Source organism: Protomyctophum bolini, assembly GCF_963924005.1.
Source record: "Protomyctophum bolini genome assembly, chromosome: 13".
NCBI lineage: Eukaryota > Metazoa > Chordata > Actinopteri > Myctophiformes > Myctophidae > Protomyctophum > Protomyctophum bolini.
The window spans coordinates 38,595,483-38,621,096 of NC_137874.1; the positions used below are offsets into that span (position 1 = coordinate 38,595,483).

A 25,614-nucleotide genomic window follows, 5' to 3' on the forward strand; every position below is an offset into this window, starting at 1 on the left:
GCAACACCTGAGCATAGATAAAAAGAGAAGGATCCGGGCAACACCTGAGCGTAGTTCCCCACTTCCTCAAATAGCCTGGCCAACCATGGCCTTGACTGTGACGTCATCATTATAGAAATAGAACAAAACAGTGGCTCTTACACACACTGTCACCTCAAACACATGAAAAACTAGAAAATAAATCATGGCACTCCATCTTTCAGGAAACCAGCTACCAGTGACATCATTGATAGGGAATCCATTACAAGCTAATGGAAACTGCAGGATTTCCCCCCTGGAAAGTTAGCATGCTAAAATGGAGACCATCATTCTAGCGTTAATACAAAAATACAATACAACTTTTTTTCCCTCCGAAATGTGCTTATGGCAAATTACACTCCATTCCTTTTAAATCCAACCAATTTGTTTTAAGTGTTACGGGTGACCATTTATGTTGAGCTTTATTATGATAATGATTATTATTATTATTGCGACCGCAAGTCGCAGTTACTATGAAAACCAGCACGCACTGCCCAGTGGTGGTTATTACCGACACCAGTAATAGACCTAAGCCTACTCGAGGCAATAAAAGAGCAGGGCAGCACGTACTACAGTAACATGGTAGCTAAAAGGCTGGAAAGCACCTGGGAACATCACCTCCAGATATACACAGATGTGGCCAAAGACCATAAGTCAGCGAAGGCAGGTTTTGCATATACAGTCCATAAGATGGAGGTGTCTGTAAATAAGAGGCTGTCTGAGGGGGTTTCAGTATTTACAACAGTCGAGCTGATGGCAATAATCTGGGCATTGAAGTGGGTGGAGGAGGTGAAGCCTAGACATGGGTGGTCATATGCTCGGACTCGGCCTCTGTGCTTATGAACATGGGAGAAGGAAAGCTGGGAGCTCGGTCAGACCTGATTGGTGGAGGTGTTGGTCCACTTTTACAAAATCGAGAAAGTAGGAGGGGAAGTAGGTTTCCTCTGGGTACCGGCCCATGTGGAAGGGAATGAGATGGCAGATAGGGCAGCGAGAAAGTCGCTATGCAAGTCAATAGATATAAATGTAGCAATAGGAGCATACGAGTGCAGATCTATCATCAAAAGGGAAATAACAGCAGGCTGGCAGCAGTGGGAAAGGGGAAAGAAAGGAAGGCATTACTTCAAGATCCAGAACAGTGTAAAAAAAAAAGGGGGCATGCTATCTTGCCTTGGGGCGGAGAGAAGGCAGACAGTGACAATGACAACTTAGGTTGGGACACTGTGGACTGGCATGGGGCAATGGGGAAGCACCCAGATGGATTGTGCAGCACGTGCAAAAAAGACCAAACAGTGGAACACGTTCTCATGGAGTGCACCCGGTACACCGAAGAAAGAGAATTGGTGTATGCAGCAGTGGCAAGTGACCACATAAGCAGAGTGACGCTCAAAAAGCTCCTTAAACCCAACAGAAAACCAGGCACAGACTGTAAAAGCGGTGCTTAATTTCATGGCAGAAACACGACTGCTATTATAGGAGTTATAATCTTATAATGGACAGAAAGGAGGTATACTCCCGACCAGTGGGAGGCAGCAATGTGCCGGAAGTTGGGTTAAATTCTCGGCCCGGGGGGCTATATTCACTTTGTACTTTGTAGAGTAGGATCCAGAGCAGTCTTCAGTTATCAGACTTGTTTCTTGAGTATTATTTGTATTTGCGACTTTTTGGAAGCGCAATCATGTCAGTTGTTCGGCGTTGCGCGGTACCATACTGTAAATTTCGGAAGCGGAGGGATCATCCTGGTGAACTTAGCTCTTTCAAATTCCCAGTCAACGACCCAGCGCGTTGCAGGGAATGGGTCAGAGCAATCAGGAACCCGAAGTACAACGAGAACACGCCACTCATGGAGCTACAGAACGAGCGTGTGTGTAGTCTGCACTTCCAACCGGAGGAGTTTGAACGGGGCGACATGACGAGGTACCGTCTTATGGGTGGTAGAAAGCCTGGAACCGTGCTGTCGACCACCGCGGTTCCTTCTATCAACCTGGAGGAACAAGCAGAGGCCGCTGAACCTCCGCCAGCGAAAAGGACTCGGAGTCGCACTCGCACAGAGGTAGTCAAATAAAGTTATTTACAGTAATTGTCATAGTACTGTTTTGATCGAATCGTGGTAGTATTATTTAGTATACAGTATGAAACATGACTTCATCCGAGTACATTGAGAAAACATGGCTATAACATACGGTAGCTAAACTAGAACACCGGCCACATCTTTTTTGTTGTTTGTTTGGCGTTTTAATAAACTTCTTTTTCAACGCACGCTATCAAACCCCCAACTGTAAACATTTGGAGGAACATGTCGGTTCCTTTCTAAGTCAAACCATGTGACTTCCATTGGAAATGCATTAGGGCAAGATGTAAACAAACCCTTTCTTTACATCTAGCATGCATCCATGTTGGGTAACACTTGCAGATAAGGTTAATGAAATAATGATTAACTAATGCTTAACTAATACATTAGTTAAGCATTATTTCATCACAATTCATCAATTCATGATGACTTACTTCATCATGAATTAACTAGTTAGTTAATCATGATTCATGCCATGGCATTCATGATTTCATTTATAGATCAGATTTTTTCGCCCAAATCTATGCCCACGATGAGTGCTCAAAGGTGGGTAGGTTTAGTCAGCAGACTCAGTCTATCTGGAGGTATTTTTTCTCAATTCTATGCCCACAATGAGTGCTCAAAGGTGGGTAGGGGTCTGTCCGAAGCTCTCCCTGGTGCTTTATGGATCATTTTTGGACTCCCCCATTTTGCCCAAATCTATACCCAGGTTGAGTGCTCATAGACGGGTAGGGTTAGTGAGCAGACTCGCTTTCTCTGGAGGTATTTCTTCTCAATTCTATGCCCACGATGAGTGCTCAAAGGTGGGTAGGGGTCTGTCCGGAGCTCTCCCTGGTGCTTTATGGATCATTTTTGGACTCCCTCATTTTGCCCAAATCTATACCCAGGATGAGTGCTCATAGACTGGTAGGGTTAGTGAGCAGACTTGGTCTCTCTGGAGGTAATTTTTCAAAATGGGGGACAGACTCCTACCAACCTTTGAGCACGCAAATCAGTACACATGATCTCTCTAGTCATGTGATCAAGACGAGTCTGTTGGATTTCCCAGATTCGGCACTGATTGGCTAAGATTGTCTTCTAAAGTTTTCAGGAGTGGCCCGTTTCGTACAAAATGCTGCAAATCGTGAACGCAGTGCCAGAGTGCATGTGAAACTGCACGCATATTCCCAATAGGCTGAGGAAGCAATGCCACTTGAGATTTTTCAAATTGGCCTCATGGTAGTGCTATAACGGGCCAAGTCAAATCTTTACAGCATCTGCATCTGCATAAAACTGTCTGCCAAACATCACACACACTCCTATTCTCCTGGTGGAGACCTGTGCCCAGAAAGGCACTTATTCTAGTTCTTTGGGGTTCTACCACATAGCATGTAAATGTACAGGTACGTAACCCCAAGTGAGAAACACTTGTGAAATATCAGTAAATAGAGTGGAATATACCGTATTGTATTATTATGAATTGATTCTTATGCATTGTCTCTTGGGGTATGTTCTAGCTGGTGAAATAATAATATTTATTAAACTCTTCATTTTGCTAGGACCTCCAGGGGTCATTGGAGAGGGGTTACTCAAACCCTAAATTGACCCCCACTGAATCAACTGCTGACCTGACCCTGGCCAAAAGTAGGAAAGAGGGATGGTTGGTTGGGGTTAAAATGCTATATAAGCAGCAACATGTTTGTCATAACGTGTGTCTTACACAAGCAAAGGCTATCTAGCCACTTGACAAAGTCTTCTCTGTAGTGTCGCCCACCTACAAGTCACTGTTTATTAGTGTCTATTTTGAGACCCACACACTGCCAGATGTTGTGTAGAATGAACCAGGTAACAGCCACTGGTGAATGGCGATTGCTTTACATATGGTTATTATTGTCGGGGCCAAATTAGCCAATCGGCCGGTGGGGCCGTGGCCCAGATAAGAGGCCCTTTGGGCCCCAAAAAGATTACCGGCCCAAGCTTGGGGGTTAATATGTCCCTTATTATTTGATGTCTGTAAACTAATTGGACGTACCGAAAGTCTCTGATGCTTACTGTGAGTGTGAGAATGAGAATTGAGGATGCTAATACCTTTTTATTGTTTAGTTTGTAGCTGGAACACCCTCCACTTCTACACCAGGAACCACAAGCCTAAAGTTCATCGTTCCATAAAGAAATATTATAGTTATTTTTCTATTTTCCCCCTTTTTAATTATTGCCACAGCCCATAGCCATATAAAATCGCAGACTTTATTCCAAATGAAGTCCAAATATCTCCATTACCATTATCCAAAATAATTCCTTAATCCTTATCACATTCTTTTTACATTTTACAAAAATTGCTCTTTTGCAATGTGAAATGCCACTGAATTCTTAATTATTTTCCTTGTCTTCATGGGCACTATTGTGAATGCAAAAGTTTCTGAATGTTCTCAGAGCCTACATATCTCTGCATGCTGAAAATAGCTGATCTACAAGCTCACAACGCATCGCGGACGTGACGCGTTGTGAGCTTGTAGATAAGCTATTTTCAGCATGGAACACAAGTACGACGAAGAATAAATCAGGCATCACAGCGCTTCACTCACTGTGGAAGAGAGATGTCTTTTGTTGGCCGTTCGTGGCGATATTATGTACACCAGGACACGTACCTCCTCAACGTCAAAATAACCAACTAAGCTATAGGAAGCTATTATTCGTGGCACATTATGTTTAATCAAACAACAAGTTTCCTCAGTGTTTGTGTTGGGAGTCGGGACAGTGTCTGCTGTCTTGTCTGCATGCATGAGTGGATCATCATGCGATGCGCGCTCCAGTGACGGTTGAGAAAGATTAGTTAATTTGTGTCGGATAAGCACTTATTGGTTGGTTTTCCGCTAGATATTTAGGGCACGTTCGGAAATAGCGCACTGAGCGCACTGTGCAATTCAAACTACCGGTAATAGGCGAGTGCGCTCCGGTGCGGTATTTCGGAAAGCACCCTAAGGTATGTTTAGCAGGCATGTAACGATATATCGTATATCGATATATATCAATATTAATCCCGACTATATATATATATTTTTTTTTAAGGGGGGCTAGTGTGTGATGTGAAATGTGAGCTTGTGAAACGGTAATTTTTCTTTAAAATATATGTTTTTTTAATATCGTGAAAAATCGTATCGTGAACCTCATATCGTGAGTTGAGTGAATCGTTACATGCCTAATGTTTAGGGTGTGTTTTAGCGCCGGGGATTTCGCCTGGAAGGCTCCATTGGAAACACTCAACCTTGAACGAAGTTGAACAATGACGTTCATCAAGCAGAAATACATATACGTTCAGTTCACGTTCACCCAAAATATGAACGAGTTTGTGAACGATCGTTCTTTGAACGCGTTCGGACACAACACTGGTCATTTTATATATTTGCATTGGCTATTAAATAACGGCAGATGTATATGTTCAATAATAGCAGATGTACAAGTTCACAGCACAGCACCAAGTGATGTTCTGTGAGCATACATCGGCTATTTTAGAACCACTGATTTAGAAGCCATTTGTAGAATCGGCCTCTGATCTTAATGGGTTAAATGAGACAGACTGTGTTAGCTTCTTTCTTTTTTCTCTACATTTTCTTTTACAATTAGGCTGTTATGGACACCAGTAGCAGCAGTGGTGAAGTACTTGACCCCAAGGATCCAGTGTCTATGCCTGAAGATGACTCAAGCGCCACCGCCACCCCAGTTTTATCTCACGAGGAGGTGAAGGTGAATGGTTGGCAGGAGCCGAAGGTGATTGTTTATGAGTCCAGGATCAAAGAACTCTTCAGGATGTGTCAGCACTGTGGAAAGCCCATAAATGAAACGCATGTGACCTATGTCCAGGCACAGATGAAGGTTCGATGGGACTGCCTTGGAGGACACTCTGGCACTTGGACTTCATCTCCTGAAATGAGTGCTGCCTCTGTGCTGTTCACGGGGAGCACCATCACAGAGTCGGTGGATTGGGTTGCACCCAATCAGCAGATGACCCAACCCACCACCTTCTGTGACATGCAGAAGTCATACGTCGGTCCTGCCATTGAGAAACAATATGTAGCACAGAGGGACGAGATCCCAGCCAGACTCTACGTTGAAGAGGAGGACCAGGAAGACGGACCCGGATCATCCAAGCCAATCCACCTGTCTGGAGATGGAAGGTGTGTATGAAGAATGTAAAAGAAACATCAGAAATTCCTACTTTATATAAAAGGAAAATTTAACGGTATTAGTTTTGGATTCATTAAGATTGATTGATTTTTTCTTTTTTACTTCATCACTTCAAAAACCATACCAAATGCAGCATAGAACCATAATGTGAGAAAATGGCCACCGATCAGATTAAAATGTTTTTTATTGAACAATACGTATGATATGGGTACCTAATACCCGGCCGAGGAGGATTGTAACATCCGTGGTCCTCGGGTGATCATAAACAACCAAGCTCTTGCAGCAGCAATATATATTGTATATAGCCTATATTGTTTTGTTGCATGCTGTTAATTAAAAAAATTATGTTTCTCCTAAAGACAGCAGAAATTCATAAGCGAATATAATACTATGCTCAATCTAAATAAAGAATTCCTATAAAACTGGAATAATTCATCATGTCATATAAAAACAAGCATAACCAGAATAAAGACTGAATGAAATTAATAGATATAGTTCATCTAATCTTTTCTAATACATAGTTGATGTCATTATTATTGTGTCCCTATAGTTAACATCAGCCTTTATTGTAGCATTATATACTGCACATATAATAGTGGATAATGATAGTGGAGGGCAAGGTGTATAGCGTCTACAATACATCATATTGTGCGTGCAGTTGTGCACACATATAGATTAGTTTCATGAGTGCACCTGCGATATGTGCTTAAGTTAAATTGTTAGTTAAGTAAACGTAACGATATCGAGTGGGTCCCTCTGAACTCTGCAGACCAGAGAGAAGCCTTGGCAGAGACAGGGGGAATATACTGTCTGTTGACGTTGTCTGTTTTCTTAAACCTGACACTGCAAGTCAAGTTCTAAACCGTGTTAGACTTGCTCATCCTTGTTTCAGTTCAAGCTCAAATATATAATCCACAGTGGTGTAAAGTAACCATGTACATAGTAACCCTGTACACTCAAGAAACCGCTGCCACCCGTAGATCTCCATATATGGAGCTGACCTGTTCCGACGTTCCATATGTTGATCTGACCTCATCAAACTCTGTACACTCAAGACATGCTCCATATATGGCCTGATCTCATCAAACCCTCAAGTACACGCAAGACGCGCATATATGGCCAGTACAGAATTCATTCCATATGTTGATCTGACCCCCCCCATGCCAAAGCACCAGCGCTCGCCCAGCGTGCATGCCTTCTCGCCCTCAGGATGTCTTAGTCTTATTGGTTACTTTTACTTAAGTAAAACATTTGAGTACTTTTTCCATCACTGGTAATCCACAATGGAACAGAATACACTTAAGTATAACGTAAATATGATGACCCTTCATCAATCATAAACAAATGGGTTACCTTCGCCTTATTCACTTTAGTTTGGACCATTATTTGAATTGCATGAGGCAATATTTTGATATTTCTTCCTAAATGAAGCATGTCTTCGTCCCTAATTCATCAGTACCATAATCTCAAGATTGTCTTTACATAGTAGTATTGTTGTTCTTGACACCATCATGGTCTCCAGTTATTAAAGTCCTTATTCACTTCATTTCAGACCGTTGTGTGTGGAGTCCAGACTGCAGGTGAAGATGATCTCTCCAGCTTCAGACAGGGACATTTCTATCAAACTGGAACCTGAAGACGTTTCTATCGAACGGGAACCTGTAGACGTTTCTATCGAACGGGAACCTGAAGACGTTTCTATCAAACGGGAACCTGTAGAAGTTTCTATCAAACGGGAACCTGAAGACGTTTCTATCGAACGGGAACCTGTAGACGTTTCTATCAAACGGGAACCTGATGACCACCCACTCGGTAAGTTTCATTTTCTCTTCTTTTCTATAATGGGTAATATACAATACAATGACAAAAACATCATGACAGTGATAACTGATAATATCCCGGTATGTATCATGTCATCAGAATATCTTAAGGCACATCATCTTTTGCTCAAGTGCAATGCCAATCACAGATAAAACCGCTATATGTACGTCATAAAACATCTAGAAATGGTCTGTGAGTCTGAACTGTAACATACTGTAGGCCTACATTCACACAAATCTCTGACAGGATTAGCTCTTTCTTGTCATCACCACACTCTGGTGCGCTATCCACTTAGATCAACATCATGAAAATAAAGGCACTGGGTCGCACACAGTGACGAGAGCGAATCTTAACTCATTTTTGTATTCTCTATACACACTCAAAAAAGAATGGCCGAAACGTCTTTCATGTATTGTCTCCACCCGGCCAAAGGCATGGGGACAGAGTTGCACTGATGTTCCTTTTATGTTTTACACTCTGTCCGTGTGTGTGTGTGTGTGTCCATCTGTGAGTTACCAGCTAATCTCCGGCACCGTTAATCCGGTCGATGCCAAATTTTGCACACACTCCCTGGATGCCAACGATGAACCTCTGCCCCAAACTTTCCAGAACGGCCTGTTGTAGCTCCACCAGGGGGCCGACTTTTGAAAAACAATTTTTTTGTTCAAATATTGGACAGATCCGGTTAGGATGGAATATGAAATGGATGGAATATGAAATATTGGACAGATCCGTCTTGAACACGTGACATGACTATAGAGATAGTGTGTACTGTGTAACAATTTGCGGGATTTTTGGACAGAATCTGGAGGAGCAATAGAAAAGGTTGGTCTCCTGGTAGCGCTATAACAGGCCGTTCTGGAAAATGTGGGGCAGAGGTTCATCGTTGGCATCCAGGGAGTGTGTGTGCAAAATTTGGCATCGACCGGATTAACGGTGCCGGAGATTAGCTGTACACAGACGAACAGACACACACACACACACACACACACGGACGGAGTGCAAAACATACTCTCCCCCCCACGCGTTCGGCCTGGTGAAGACAATATGAAAAAAAACTTTAAAAAAAACTAAAATTGTTCATTTTTTTGGAACCATGAACTTTAGTTAAAAATGTTGAATTATGAACTGAACTAGATCATTTTTACAATTGTGAACTGAACTAGTTACTCCTTCCCTGCCGACCCTAATAGCTCTAAAAGGCTCAGAGCGCCGCGGTTTTAGCCCTATTTAACCCTAGAACACTAAACATATATTTTGTTACACCATCACTAAACGCGGGTATATTTTACCCAATGTAAAATATTCCATAAAAGATATTTCTCATCAAAATATATTGAAGTACAGCAATACATGGCAACTTGAGCTACTCTTTAATATTTCATCATGACAAACAAAAAAGATGATTCCATGGGGGGGGGGGGGGGGGGGTACTTCTGCAGTACGACGGTTTCGTTCACCAAAAATAACAAATCTACAAGCTAACAACGCGTTGCTACTGCGCCGCAATGCAAGGCATTGTTTGCTTATATGTCGGTTGTGTTCTGAGCACTCCCAAAGTCCCCGCCCCCTTTCTTCTGGGCAGAGAGCGAAGGAGGAGTTTGTCTACACTCACTGCGCTCTGAACAGCATAATATGTAAAGAAAGCCGAAAGAAATTGACAGCCAATTATACTCTGTCGAGCGAGTGGAGGTTGAGAAATGGCTTTTCCCAAACTTTAGTCAGTCGTATGGAACTATTTCGGATTCTCGGTAAGGACAAAGAAGTCTTTTCGGGCTTGGTCCTTTAAAAATACCACATTATAATCCGGTCTCTTTCATTTCAAACCATATTGGATTCTGCACAAATGGAATCGGGGTTTATATTATTTGTCATACTCTGAAGTTTCCACAAATGTATAGTTTTCCTAATCTCATGAAAATGTTAACGAACCTTAATTTCTTTACATTGAACTGAACTAATATCCCGATATGTAAAGCCTCCATAGGAATATCTGTCAAATTTAAATTTAAAATTGTCTTATTTTCTTATCACCATAAAAAAGACACTTCATATTTTGCACCAGAATTCACCTTGTGATTTTCTTTACAATATGGATGTAGTAAGTATAAGTTTTTATTGTGTGTCTCCGTCTAGAAATGGGTCTGTCTGACTCTGAACTGGGTGATATTACACTATATTTTAGGCTTTTTCTCAGCTTTTGGTTTGAGGTTTAACCATTTGAATCCCAGCATCCCTAAATTGTGGGTTGAACCGTTGCCTAAAATAGACAATCTACAAGCTCACGGTTGCATATCTTTTGGTCCAATGTACAGGTGAGTCTTAACCGGCCATGTGTCTTAACCGGCCACGCATGTGTCTTAACTGGTTTTAATGTTCCAACGTTCCCAAGCAAGAGATTTGGTGGAAAAGTACAGGGCCGACTCTGATCAACTAATTATTAGTTCATGATGTACAGAGGGTTAGTTTACCAATAATAGTGTTTTATTGGTTAACAGCTTTCAAAGCATTTGAAAGCTTAGCGTCTGCACTTTCTTACTCTTTACTAAATTGAAACATTGCCATCATGTGCAGCGCAATTTCTATCGGGTGTGAAAAATACTAGCTTGGCCGACTGGCAGCGTGAACAAGACATTTAGCACTGATCGCTACAGTAGTTTGTGAGACTTGCCCCAGACACACAGGCAGACAGATTCACAGACTCACAGACCCATTTACAGACGTACAGACACAGAGCTACGTCATGGAAATCTTTTACATAGATTGTTAAGCTACCTGTAGCTGTCCCAGCAATGGGTATTTTGTAATATTTGATTTTATTACATGCCTTTCTAAAAAGGATATTATGTTTTGTGTTGCAGTTTTTCACGTTGTCTTGGGGAAATAAATAACCTCGAGATATCAGTTGGAGCGTTTGTTATTCTGCTGGATAGGAGCGGTACCAAGCTTTCATTGTCAGAATTGGTTCCGTTTCATAACGAGTAGCATGACTAATTTGCTCCGAAATCAGACCTGCAAATGTTTAAAATTGTTTCAGAATTTCATGATTCCATAAAAAATTAAGAAAATAAAAACCTGTAACACAATTTTTACTACAGTAACTACATACATTACTTTTGCTAAAACTACAGTAATAACCTGTAGTTAATAGCAGTTTAGATTTAGTCAATCTTATCTTGGTAGGTAATAGCTCATTACATGGAACATGGAAGAAGAATGGATTTATATTTTAGGAATTCAGTGTTGACTCTCATGTTGTGTTTCTGCTCCTAGACATCCTGCACATGGTTGTGTGTAAAGATGAGGTTCCCACTGAACCAGAGAGGAGCCCCAGTCTGCTCCAGGAGGAACCAGAGCCTCCACACAATAAAGATGAACAGGAGGAGCTTAAAGAGGAACAGTATGGACTACTTCAAAGACCATTTCTAGCAGTGAAAGGTGAAGAAGACAATTCTGTTGATGATGATGAAGAACGAGACATATCTTCCCACTGCTCTGAAGTTGAAGTTGAACTTGAATCTCACTCTGAAGTCACTGAAGACAGTGATGATTGGGATGAGACCGGAGGAGGTTAGTCATCTTTAAACACAAGGATATGTACGTGTTTAATTTGCCATGAGGACTAAATTGTAGAATAAAAGATGACAAATACAATATTAACAGGGAAGGACTCAGAAATTAGGAGCTGGATAAGATGGAGGCTTCTATCCACACTCACTATTTTAAATTGGTTTTCCCCTTCTTCGCATTTCTCTCTTAAACTCTCTCTCTCTCTCAGGAGTGATGTCCCAGTCTTCCCAGACTCAGGTCTTCTCTTGTTCTGAATGTCCGTGTGCCGTCACATCTTGGGTCTTACTCCATAAACACATCAAGAGGAGCCACACTGGAGAAAAGCCTTTTCACTGTAAACATTGTGACAAGACTTTCGGTAAATCAAGTCACCTGACAAGACACCAGCGTATCCACACTGGAGAAAAACCTTACCAGTGTAAATATTGTGACAAGTGTTTCAGTTCGTTGAGTCACCTAAAGGAACACCAGCGTGTTCACACTGGAGAAAAACCATTCCAGTGTAAACGGTGTGACAAGTGTTTCATTGTGTCTAGTCGTCTAAAGGAACATCAGCGTGTCGTCCACACTGGAGAAAAACCTTTCCACTGTAAACATTGTGACAAGGCTTTCGGTAAATCAAGTGGCCTGACAAGACACCTGCGTATCCACACTGGAGAAAAACCATTCCAGTGTAAACGGTGTGACAAGTGTTTCATGGTGTCTAGTCGTCTAAAGGAACATCAGCGTGTCCACACTGGAGAAAAACCTTACCAGTGTAAATATTGTGACAAGTGTTTCATGGTGTCTAGTCACCTAAAGGAACACCAGCGTATCCACACTGGAGAAAAACCTTTTCACTGTAAACATTGTGACAAGACTTTCGGTAAATCAAGTCACCTGACAAGACACCTGCGTATCCACACTTGAGAAAAACCTTACCAGTGTAAATATTGTGACAAGTGTTTCAGTTCGATGAGTCACCTAAAGGAACACCAGCGTGTTCACACTGGAGAAAAACCTTTCCACTGTAAACATTGTGACAAGAGTTTCAGTGATCGAAGATCTCTGAGGGTACATATTTGTGTCCACACAGGAGAAAAACCTTTCAAATATAAACCTTGTGAAATGAGTTTCAGTAATTCAAATACTCTGAGGGTACATTGTTTACGTGTCCACACAGTAGAAAAACCTTTCAAATGTAAACATTGTGAAATGAGTTTCATTGATTCATATACTCTGAGTGTACATCTTCGTGTCCACACCTGAGAAAAACCTTTCCAATGTAAACATTGTGAAAAGAGTTTCAGACGGGCACATGACCTGAAGTTACACCAGAGTATCCACACTGGAGAAAAAAAAACACCTTTCAATTGTAAACATTGTGACGAGTTTCAGAATGTCATCAGGCCTGACTATACACCAGCTTCGCCACACTGGAGAAAAACCTTTCAAATGTAACCAATGTAACAAGAGTTTCAGTTGGTCATCTAGCATGAAGAAACATGAGCCTATCCACAGTGGAGAAAAACCTTTCCAATATAAACATTGTGACAAGAGTTTCAATCAATTAATTCACCTGCAGACACACCAGCGACTCGCCGACTCCACACAGGAGAAAAACCTTTCAAAAACAAAACAATGTAACAAGAGTTTCAGTAAGTCACATGACCTGAAGTTACACCAGAGTATCCACACTGGAGAAAAACCTTTCCAATGTCAACATTGTGACAAGAGTTTCAGTAATACATCTACACCTGAAATCACACCAGCGTGTCCACACTGGAGAAAAACCTTTCCAATGTAAACATTGTGACAAGAGTTTCAGTTTTTCATCTCACCTGAAATCACACCAGCGTGTCCACACTGGAGAAAAACGTTTCCAATGTCAACATTGTGACAAGAGTTTCAGTATTTCATCTCACCTGAAATCACACCAGCGTATCCACACTGGAGAAAAACCTTTCCAATGTAAACATTGTGACAAGAGTTTCAGTTGGCCATTTGACCTGAAGTTACACCAGAAAATCCACACTGGAGGAAAAACCTTTCCACTATGAACATTGTGACAAGAGTTTCACTTTGGGTCCAAGTTCTCACAGGACAAAAAAAAAGATGTCTACTGTATGTCAACTGTGACCAAAGTTTAACTCATTACCGCCAGAGGGCAGTAGCTACTGCCAACGTTGACTACCGTTCTATTTCACTTGTAGAAGGAGAGCACCCCCCTAAAGCTAATGTCAATATGTCCTATACGCCATCGTAACATTGGTCCTGTTGCTATGCAACACCTCCGTCACACTTGTGACTTACAAATGCTGTCATGGTGGTTTGACGTGAGGTTTCGGTGATGGGTGTAACCCCATTGTTTTGCGGGGGCAAGTGGGGAACATAGAACCTGGGGAACATGGGTACGCTCTCACCCCAGTGTTTTGAGTTTCTGAAATATATTTTTTATATTTTAATTTTTTGTTTATTTGCAAACATTATGAGCTGTTGACTTTTGCGTTTATTTTCTGTGAACTGTGGATAACTGAGTTTATTTCTGTTGTTTGAATTCTCAATATAATAATTGAAACTATTGTTTATGGTGTTTATTTCTCAATACAAAGGGTTCATACTTTATATGTAAGTCCTGTGTCGGTTTCTCCAGTGGTTAAAAAAAACCCAGAATAAAAGTGGAAATAATATTTTCTCTGGTAGACAGGAGTCTACCTGGCACCCCTAAAATAACCATTCAACTGCGGAAACTAGTTAGTTAGAATACCATGAGTGTTTAATTGTCTGCTCGTGCTCGCTCCGTTCTCTCAACATCAATACAATTTTAATAAGCATCTGATCCTTCAGGTGGGAATATATTCTCTATTTGGACATCATCAATCCAATATTGAGAAGGAAAAAAACAAAATGACACACAATAATCTTCTTTTACTTAAATTACTAAAATTAAACAAATTAAAAATAAATGAATAATACAATCTATCTACAGTCTATCAAAATAAATTACGCTACAATAACAACCACAGTTAGACATTTACGTAGCCATCAACATTTTATTATCACACTTAGTGGTAATAGTTATCCCCGTTACGTAGTGTAATCCAAAAGAACCATCTCCTCCTGCCAGTGCGGAGTCTGTCATGTAAACTGAAATGGTGCACTGAGTGCGCTCCCAGAGTGAAACACATTCCACATGAGAAAGACAAAGTGGCTTCCACAGGGCATAACGTCATCATAATGATGATGATTGATTGGTCAACATAGGGGATTAATTTAGGCCTGTCTGTGCATGGGCAGGGCATCAGTATTATATCCATATCATTAGACTGGATATTGTCTGTGATTCACTGATTTTGGATATTGTACTATTGGCCGCGACCCACGGGTTGAGAACCTCCTGTAGTAGACTATGACAATATTGCTGTGGTTAGTATTTCTTATTGATTTTATAGCCTAGTGATAGTCAGTTTTAATTTAGTCAAATTAAAGGTATATTCAGTGATTTCAATTCTAACCTTTTTCTTTTCTTTTTTTCTTTTTTCCCTCCCGACTGTAGAGTGTGCTGACCATATAAGGAGTTCCTCCCTGTCCCCAGTTAACCCCTGGGGTAAAAAAAAAGCTTAGGTTTCGTTATTGCCTGGAGGCCACTAGCCCCCATCCAATCAGGATGAGAGGGGCCATCCTCCAATCATGATCGAGTGGGGGGCCAATAGGGGCTTATGTGGGGGGCCAATAAGGGCTTGTGTGGGGGGGCAAACAAGGGCTTATTTGGGGGGCAAATAAGGGCTTGTGTGGGGGGGCAATAATGGCTTATGCGGGGGCGAAAAAGGGCTTGTGGGGGGGGGGGGCAAAAAGGGCTTGTGTGGAGGGCCAATAAGGGCTTGTGTGTGGGGGGGGGGAAATAAGGGCTTGTGGGGGCCAATAAGGGCTTATGTGGGGGGGCAATAAGTGCCATTGGCCCTTCAAGACGAACATTTGACAAGTAATGATAATTCCACTATCATGAATTATCTTTTAATGAGCTGGCTGCCATTAGTCAGTTTTAGTTTCAGACTAATGAAAACATATTGCTTATTTTACTGTCCAATGTCATGAAATGCCACAAAGGACGGACTCCACAAAAAGACCACCCCCAAAAATCGGCTCGCGCTACGTTCGCCGACACATGTGCCCTTTTCTGGAGTTTGAGCCCCTGCCCCCTCAGTGCTCTCTGCACGGCCCTGGACAATTATATTTATTTCCAGTAAAATATTGAAATATATCCATTCAAGCATTCAACCGTACAGGGCGTCGCAACCCACGCCGCACAACCCTTTCCAGCCATGCTACACCTTCCTTGCGGTGTCAGGAAGAAGTGCGCCAAGTCGTCTCTTGTTGAGTGCCCTTCTTGGCTGGCTCTTGGAAGGGACAATACTATGCGATCCTGCAGGTTGATGTCCCCCTCCACCTCACGCCTCCAGGCTGCAGGTCCCCTGAAGCAGTGATGGAGTCTAAGAAGGTTGGTGGGATGTACCTATAGGGACATAGCAATTGTTAAATATGTTGTTAAATTAGAGGTTTCATAATATTTTCCCAACAAAACCTTTTTATTTTTTGCCTACTATCATAACAAATAATGCTGTATCCAATACATACATGTTTGTAGAGAATATCAACCGGGTGGTCAAAGGAGATAAAAGGTGTATTAAAGGTGTGTAGTGGTTGCTTTTTAGGATCAACGGGAACATAAACTATTAAAAAAAAGAGATCCGAGCACTCAACATAGGAAAGGAGTTGAGAGCGGTTTTGAAGGAGTCAAGGGATTCACATGTCTTAATGACTGTTGGTAGGGCGTTCCACATTTTGGTGGCATAGGAAAATTATTTGTGCCGAATCTGGGTTGTATACTTTGTTGCACTCCCTCTGGTGTTGTGGGCTATATCGTTACACCACTAATATGTAGTCTTACTTTTAGTCGTCATAGCTTAGTTTTTATTTATTTTTCGCCGAAATGAACACTGGTTGTCATTAGGAGGGCACCCTTCTTGAAGTCTTTCCTTCTCCATAGACCTATAGAAGACCTGTAATTCGTGCGTGCGTCCAATGTGAGTGTAGCATATATGTGGACTGCTTTACTGCCATTTGTAAGTATTCAGGATACCAATAAAAGTGTATGATGATCTGTTTCCCTCTGATAAAGGGTAATAGAGGACCATTGTTAATCATCCTCATTTCTAGGAAATGTATCTTTATGTACCTTCATACAGTAGCCTACATTCCAAAGTAAACTTCAGGGTAAAACCTGTAGTTTGGAATTCCATCAGGCACCTTTGAAAATACAAAATAAGTATCCAAACCATTTAATAATATTTGGTTGATAACAATTAAGGGTGTAAATTAATTTCGCTCCTATGCCACTAAAATGTGGAACACCCTACCAACAGCCATAAAGAACAAATAAAGGTTGTATACCTTTCTTCAAAACGACCGCCCATTAAATAATCAGTCTGTGCAAATGTTAACTTTTGTGTTTTGGCAGGTTGTTTGCAGGACCTTTGTTACATTCTCAATATTGAACTAGATGGTGTAATTTTATTGACACAAGATGCTTGCATTGACTGTAAACAATGTCAGTCAGTGTCATTAAGGACAGTAAATTAACCCTTGAGGGTAATACTGCGATTATATAAAATGACCTACCAACTAAATAAACTAGTAATTGACGCACATATCCCCGCTAGGCCGGGTTGCCTACCCAGGGCCTTCCAAAATTTGGAAGGCTGCTATGGAATGGAATCTGAAAAATCTGACTGATCGAATAGTAGTATAGTAGCAAGAAGTGAATTGCGTGTGTGCATTATGTGAACACCACAGATGATTAACCACTAACAAATATATAACAACATTTTAATTATATGCCACTGAATATCATTGAAACAATATGAATGAACAGTCTGAAAACAAAACAAATCAGAAAAGAAAAAAAACACAAAGTAAAATCTGCATCTCTGTTGACAAAAATGTCTCACCAAACTTTAAACGCACATTACACACAGTAAGGGGCTGAGGACCAAGTCCGGCCTTCTTCAGCATCCTAATAAAGTACAGCTGCTGCTGTGCTTTTTTGACTGTAGCAACAGTGTTTTCCTTCCAGCCCAGATGTTTTGACACATGAAGGCCAAGGAACTTGAAGCTGTCTGCCTGCTCCACCTCTGTCCCATTGATGGTGAGGCCGGGTTCCAGTGTGTGAGGTCCCTTCCTAAAGTCCAGAAGGGTTCCAGTGTGTGAGGTCCCTTCCTAAAGTCCAGAATTACTGGACTTTAGGAAGGGACCTAACACACTGGAAGTTCTGGAACCCCTCGCCATAAAGAGGTGGAGCAGGCAGACAGACAGCTACAAGACAGTTAAAATGGGAGTCAACGCTAGTGTCGCTACTCTTACTAGATTACTCTGGTGTGCCCGTAAATCTGCTGCTGTTTGTAGGGTCCTGCCTGTGCCAGATCCCCCGGCCGTGTGCCAACTGGGGCTAGCCTACGGACCAAAAAGTGCTGCCCAGTGTGGGAGGGCGACGGCTCGGCCTGTGGCATTGAATCAGGACGTGGTCGTGGCAACTGCAGTTACTGCACCAAAGTGAGGGTGACATTTGCTCCTCATAGGGACCAGTATCCTTACCATGGCAAAGATGACATTAGCTGGAGTAAGAATGAATGGAATATTGGTGTAACGTATTTGCTATACAATGCTGCATATCATTACGCTATACCATGGCTCCCCCTAGTGACAGTTTTATGGTAGGATACGTGCTCTCCAGCGCTAGTGCGCATGTACACAACCCTATAATGTATGCACACCCATGATGCTCACAAGAGGCAGCTGCTGCTAAAATCCATCGAACATTACGAAGTTTGTTAAAACATCATGGCACCTGACTGTTGACACTTTACTATACAACGTAAACTAAATCGTGTCGTTTCAAAAATAGTATCGTCGGCAGCAGGAGCCAGGACCTTTGTTAGCAGCTCAACAACACAGCAGGTAAGATGAATTTCTCTTATTTCTGCTTGCTTGTTATAAATGTGATCATAAACAAGTACTTACTATAGCCACAGACAGCAGTACATTGTTTGGTTGCATAACTTGTAGTTGTAGCCCTGAAACACGAGCGTCATGTGAACCATGGCATGGCTAATCGTATTGTTGATGCCATAGCCGTGGTTCACATAAAGCAGCTCGTAGGCTACTATGACGTTGCACCGTCATGTTTCAGGGCTATTGATGCCACCATCAATAGCTACAGAACATTGATATGATGTTTTGTTATCTCGTTTTGTGTTTTGTTTTGTTGTTTTTGTTCTATTTTGTCTTGTTCCTGTTGACTGTATTGTCCTGTCTGTCTTTGTTTTATGTTTGTTTGTTTTTGTTTTGTTTTCTTGTTTTTTTCCCTTCTGTTGTTTACTTTGTTGTATTATTTTACCTATGAAAGCCATTTATTTGTTAGAAGGGCAGACTGCTAGGCGAGCACAGGAGCTTTTGCATGGGGGCTCATATATGGCCAGTCTGGCCATATATGGCCAGCGTGTCTTGAGTGTACAGGGTTTGATGAGGTCAGATAAACATGGCATGTCAGAACAGGTCAACCCCATTATGGAGATCTCATTCATAGTCACCGCCCCAGCGCTTCTCTCTGTTTTTACTCACCACCGCTCAACGTTATTTCAGCTCCGGTGGTCAGCTCACCACCGGAGCGGTGGTCACCTCACCTGCTCACCACCGAAAATCCAGACTATGAATGAGCCTTTGTGGCAGCGGGGGGGTGGGGAGGATCAACATATGGAATGTCAGAACAGGTCAGCTCCATAGGAGATCATAAGGCCTATAATGGACTAAAGTTAAGTTCCCGAACTTTTAGTTTAATAACGTTTAGTCCACATGTTCTTTTCAGGAGCAAAAAAATGAAATAAAAAATGAAATAAAGCCTATGGGAGAGAGAGAGATGTTTACAGAAATGTTAAAGTACAATACAATATAATACTCATAGGAAGACTCATAGGAGTATTGAAGTTGAAGTTGTGAGCAATAAATAAAATAAAAACTAAAGTGACATGAGTAAGACAGAATTTCAGTAATTCAATCCTTGCCACTACAAAATCTGGTCGCAAAGGTATAATATATTTCACCCAATTAGACCAAATCTTTATACATTTTCATTCATGTGTCTTAACTCACCATGCTTGCAAGAGATATAAGAACAGATTTTCACTAATACCTGTTCTTAACCAGCATTTCTTCTCAATGTGTTCTTAAAAGAAACTCACACTTGTGCCAGTGTGCCAGTGTTTACCCTCCCCTGTGCCAATGTTGGCAGAACATTGCACCCGTGCCTAAGGTTGCATATCCCTGGTGTACATCACACTTTGGCCTGCCCTCTAGGCTGCCCTATTCACCGCTCTCAAAGGGCACCTACGGACAGCTGCAATTTGAAACTGGCCCCTGTAAAATCTGAATCCCCACCACCCACTCATTTTTCCCCTCACTGTAGGCCTATGTTTTCTTTCCCTTTTTACCTCCTCATTCGTACGTCTCTAAATGTTATGATGAATTGAACATGGTGGACCCTATTGTAAACAAGTGTAATGCTTTATGGTGTCGGCCACAGTGAACAGTCTTGTATTGCGTTGTGCTTGAAATGCACTGTAATTCTCCAAAACTGTTAATAAGTTATTCAATCAATCAGCTGTTCTTGTGAAACTGTCACACTGTTTCAACTGGAACCTTTTGCAAAGACTGTTAATCTCCACTAGGTCTCCAGTTATTAAAGTCATTCATTTGCTTCATTTCAGACCAGTGTGTGGAGTCCAGACTGCAGGTGAAGATGAACTCTCCAGACTCAGCCACGGACATTTCTATTAAGGAGGAACCTGAAGACATTTCCATTAAACAGGAGGACCCTGAAGACCACCCACAACTCGGTATGTTGCATACATGCATACATACGTATACTGTATACAAACTACAGTCTAACCTACTCCTTAGCCCACGTGTGAATTGATTGATGGAATGCTTTAAACCGCACAGAGGTACAGTGTTGTTTTTTGTCAGACATTTTAGTCATTTGGACGAAATGCTTATTAGTTTTAGTCACATTTTAGTAATTTCTATCCTTGATAGTTACCTGCGCAAGCAGAGTGGGCAAGTAATGTTTTTCGTCAGGTGCTACGATGCGTATGTCCCGTAGCAGCATGTCCCGTAGCAGCATATGACGTGATGAAGATATGTACCAATGCAGGGTATAATTGGTTGTCGATGGTGACGTAATGATGATATGTTTCAGTGTCGGGTGGATTAAAGGTAATGCCCCTATGTATACATGTATGTAATCTGACACCACTGCCATATCAAGCACAAGTAATCGCTGCCACTGGACATACGCAAGCAGACCGTGCAAGTAGTGTTTTTCGTCAGGTGCTGATGCGTATGTCCCGTACCAGCATATGATGTGATGAAGATATGTACCGATGCCAGGGTATAATTGGTTTTCGATGGTGACGTAATGATATGTTTCAGTGTCGGGACATGTACGCATCAAACGACCCAAGTAACCACAGTATACCCGCTAATCAATTTACAAATTACATATACATATATGTACATAGAGGCATTTCCTTTAATCCACCCAACACTGAAACATATCTTTATTACGTCACCATTGAGAGCCAGTTATACCAGTACTTGCACGCTCTGCTTGCGCACTAGTAGGCCATTTATGCCTACTTGGCCATTTATGGCCTACTTGGGTGCAACAAGCAAGTAGGCACTCGACAGAGTGAAGTTCTAGTTTAGTCTAATTTTAGTCGACAAAAACTTCAAGGGTTTTAATCCAGTTTTAGTCAAAAATATAAACTTTTCTTTTCTTTTTGACAGACTGACAAGCCTTGTTTTGAGTTTTCAGAACCACTTGTAATAACTTGTGCTTTTTTACTAACGGTTTTGTCAGTCTTAGTAGGTAAAAGCTTTGTACATCAAACATGGAGGATGGAGGATAGAAAAATAGGTTTACATTTTAGGAATCCTGTTGACTAACTATTTTGTTTGCTCCTAGCCAGTAAAGTTGATGAAGACATCTCTTCACACTGCTCTGAAGTTGAAGTTGAAGTAGAACTTGAATCTGACACCAGTGATGATGGTGGGGAGACCACTGAAGACAGTTATGCTGGGGAGGTCACTGAAGACGGTGATGATTGGGAGGAGACACCTGGAGGTGTCCACAGTGAAGAAAAACGTTTCCAGTGTAAACTGTGTAAGAAGAGTTGGCGTAGTTCATATCGTCTCAAGATACACCAGCGTGTCCACACTGGAGAAAAGCCTTTACAGTGTAAAGTGTGTAACAAGAGTTTCAGCCGTAAAGATAGTCTTAAGATACACCACCGTGTCCACACTGGAGAAAAACCTTTCCAGTGTGAACTGTGTAACGAGAGTTTCATTAGTTCATATCAGGTTTTGAAGCATCAACAGATGATCCATAAGGGAGAAAAACCTTTCCACTGTAAATATTGTGACAAGAGTTTCAATACTAAAGGGATTCTGAAGACACACGAGCGTGTTCACACGGGAGAAAAGCCTTTCCAGTGTAAACATTGTAACAAGAGTTTTAGTGTTTCAACTACTCTTAAAAGACACCAGCGAGTCCACCCTGGAGCTTTCCAGTGTAAACTGTGTAACAAGAGTTTCAGTGTATCAAGTCATCTGAGGGAACACCAGCGTATCCACACCGGAGAAAAACCTTTCCAGTGTAAACTGTGTAACAAGGGTTTCAGTAGTTCATATCTTCTCAAGATACACCAGCGTGTCCACACTGGAGAAATACCTTTCCAGTGTAAACTGTGTAACACAAGTTACAGTACTTCAGCTGGTCTTCAGATACACCAGCGTGTCCACACTGGAGAAAAACCTTTCAAGTGTAAATGGTGTAACAAGAGTTTCAGGGAATCAAATACTCTGAAGAGACACCAGCGTGTCCACACTGGAGAAAAACCTTTCCAGTGTAAACTGTGTAACAAGAGTTTCAGGGAATCAAGTCATCTGAAGGCACACCAGCGTATCCACAACGGAGAAAAACCCTTCCAGTGTAAACTGTGTAACAAAAGTTTCATTAGTTCTTATCGTCTCAAGATACACCAGCATGACCACACTGGGGAAAAACCTTTCCTGTGTAAACTGTGTGACACGCGTTTCAGTAGTTCAGCTGGTCTTAAGATGCACCAGCTTGTCCACACTGGAGAAAAGCCTTTACAATGTAATCAGTGTAACAAGAGTTTCTATGAAGCAGGTAAGATGAAAAGACACCAGCGTGTCCACACTGCAGAAAAAACATCCCTCTGTCCATTTTGTGCCAAGAGTTTTACTAGGTCATCTGACCTGAAGAGACACCTTTGTATCCACACTGGAGAAAAACCTTTCCAATGTAAACTGTGTAACACAAGTTTCAATGACGCAGGTAATCTGAAGACACACCAGCGTGTCCACACTGGAGAAAAACCATTCATCTGTCCATTTTGTGGCAAGAGTTTTAGTAAGTCATTTGCCCTGAAGAGACACCTTTGTATCCACACTGGAGAAAAACCTTACCAATGTAAATATTGTGACAAGAGTTTCATTGAATCAGCTAAGCTGAAGATACACCAGCATGTCCACACTGGAGAAAAACCTTTCCAATGTAAGCTCTGTAACAAAAGTTTCAATGAATCTCGTCAGCTGAAGACACACCAGTGTGTCCACACTGGGGAAACCTCTTTTAATTCAGTCAGCTGACCTGAAGAATCACCATTGTGTCCACACTAGAAAAACCTTTCCACTGTTAACATTGTGCCAAGAGTGTTAGTGAGTCAGGTTCTTTCGAAATCATTGACAAGAGTTGTTACAAGAGTTTCAGAGAGTCAAGTGAACCGAAGAGACCAGTATGTCCATACTGAGAGAAAGAAATCCCACCTGTGTAAACTGAGCAGTGCAGGTTGCTCAACAACCAGTGGCGTGCACAGATAGACACTAGGGGCCCTTTTCCCTCTGGACAAATGTGCCCTTTTGAAGAAAATAAAATGTTTTAGTTTTTTGTACACTGTGTACAGTATGTGGACCATGGTGATAAAAAGCTTATAATATATTATTTAGGCCCCAACATCTATAAATCTCACACTATTAAGGCAACCGTCCGGTTCCACGTGCTGCACACGGTGCCCTTTTTTTTCACGTGAGCACTTGCCCCTCTAAATGTCTGTGCACGCCACTGTCAACAACACTGCTGGCTGGCTGCAGTTATACTGCTCAACAGTGCCACTTTAAGTCACCCGTCAGTATTGCAGGTGTCCATACTCCAGACAAACGCATGCGACCAGTTATGTTAATCGGACAGATCCATCTTGATCACATGACTATAGAGATGTGTATTGATTTGTGTGATGTTTGGACAGAATCTGTAGGAGTAATATAGTTATATATATATATATATATATATATAGCTCCATCTCTTCTTTTTTTTTTGTCATCAAAGTTTTTTAATGATTTTTCAATAAAGCATACAAAATTCACATGACTTACACAAAAGAAAAAGACAAGAAAAACAAACAAAAAAACTAAACACAACTAGCAGTCAACAAAAAAAGAAAACCCCTGGACAACACCCCTCCACCCTCGATGATTATGTCATATGTAATGTATAGATACAGCTCCATCTCAATGAATTTGAATATTGTGTAAAAGTGTTGCATGGAATTTGCATGTTCTAGGGGACACAGGGAATAGCGTGTTCCTTCCACACGCTAATATAGGTTGGCAGAGGGTGTGTAGAGCCCAGGATCACATTAGATAATTGACACGGGTGAAAAATGGGTTACAAATTAAATTGTGCGATAAAAAGTATTCTCATTCATTGTGCATAAAGTGAAGTAATTAAAACTTGTTTTAATCTTGATGATTATGGCGTACAGCTCATGAAAATCAAAGAATCCTATCAACAAATTAGAATATTTTACGAGACCACTAAAAATATATATTTTTTAAACAAGAAATATTGACCATGTTGAGTCTCATGTCTCACACCTTCCTCTTGACAATACGGGGTTCAGGTCAGGCCAGTTGGCTGCAGGTTAGTTAAGCACAGTAATACCATACCATGGTCAGTACACCAATTTCTAGTAGTTTTGGCTCTGTGGGCAGGTGCCAAGCACTGCCTGAAAAGGAAGATCAATTCTAGTAATGGACTAACCGGTGGGTATAGCACAAGATTTCTTAAAAAGTTCTATACCTTGAGTAAATGTCACTGTGGAGCTTAGCTCCACTAAATGCCTAAATTGTATACACAGCTGGATTCGCCTGGAAGTGTTCCTTCAAGGACGTACTCCAGGTTGTGTTATAATTCATGTTTGCATGTATTTGAGCCAGGAGAGATATATACTGTATATATAGTCCCATTCAAATGGAAGGTGTGCATTTGGCAGTTGTATGTTAAGGTGTGTCAGGGTGGTGTCATTGGTGTGCTTGGATGTGCCTCAAATCTCATAAATGTAGGGCTGCAACTATTCATAATTCCCTTAGAGAAGAGATTATTCTATTGGTAACTTTTTTTTGTTTAATCGTAAAATCGAGAAGCTTTAATGTCATTGTAAATATATTTGACTATTTTATACTTTGTCACACAATGTCATGCAAGAATAAAAGAGCCGATCTAGCAGCTCAGTTGTGAGCTTATACATCTTCAATTTTCACTATTTTGATTTGATTGGTTTGACCCAAAATAGGGTTTAACTATTAATGATTGTATTAATTAAATCAATTGCTGCACCCTTAAATCCATTCCCTTCACAGAGCTCATGTACTGACCTAGCCTCAACCTCATAACTCCCTTATAACGCAGCCTACCTGCAACCTCGGATCTACATCATGGGCAAACTGTACATCACTGCAAACTGTTCATATAGTATTCAATCCAAACCAACTGTGAGCACTGCACCAGAAACAGT

General features: G+C 41.4%; 2 protein-coding genes across 2 annotated transcripts in view; both read left to right on the top strand.

Annotated features, from left to right (window-relative positions):
- Positions 1–25,614, top strand: part of LOC308327665 (uncharacterized protein) — a gene marked incomplete at its 3' end in the record, with an annotated part of 82,439 nt that overhangs the window by 45,529 nt on the left and 11,296 nt on the right. The gene's annotated exons all lie outside the window — the stretch shown is intronic.
- LOC308327060 (uncharacterized protein) lies at positions 1,631–12,321 on the top strand (the record flags this gene model as incomplete). The annotated part of the gene is made up of 6 exons (XM_080780199.1): positions 1,631–2,071; positions 5,693–6,243; positions 7,806–8,065; positions 11,513–11,644; positions 11,853–12,233; positions 12,317–12,321. Exons 1-6 carry the CDS (start codon positions 1,697–1,699, stop codon positions 12,319–12,321), a joined length of 1,704 nt encoding a protein of 567 aa, XP_080636325.1. The 5' UTR covers positions 1,631–1,696.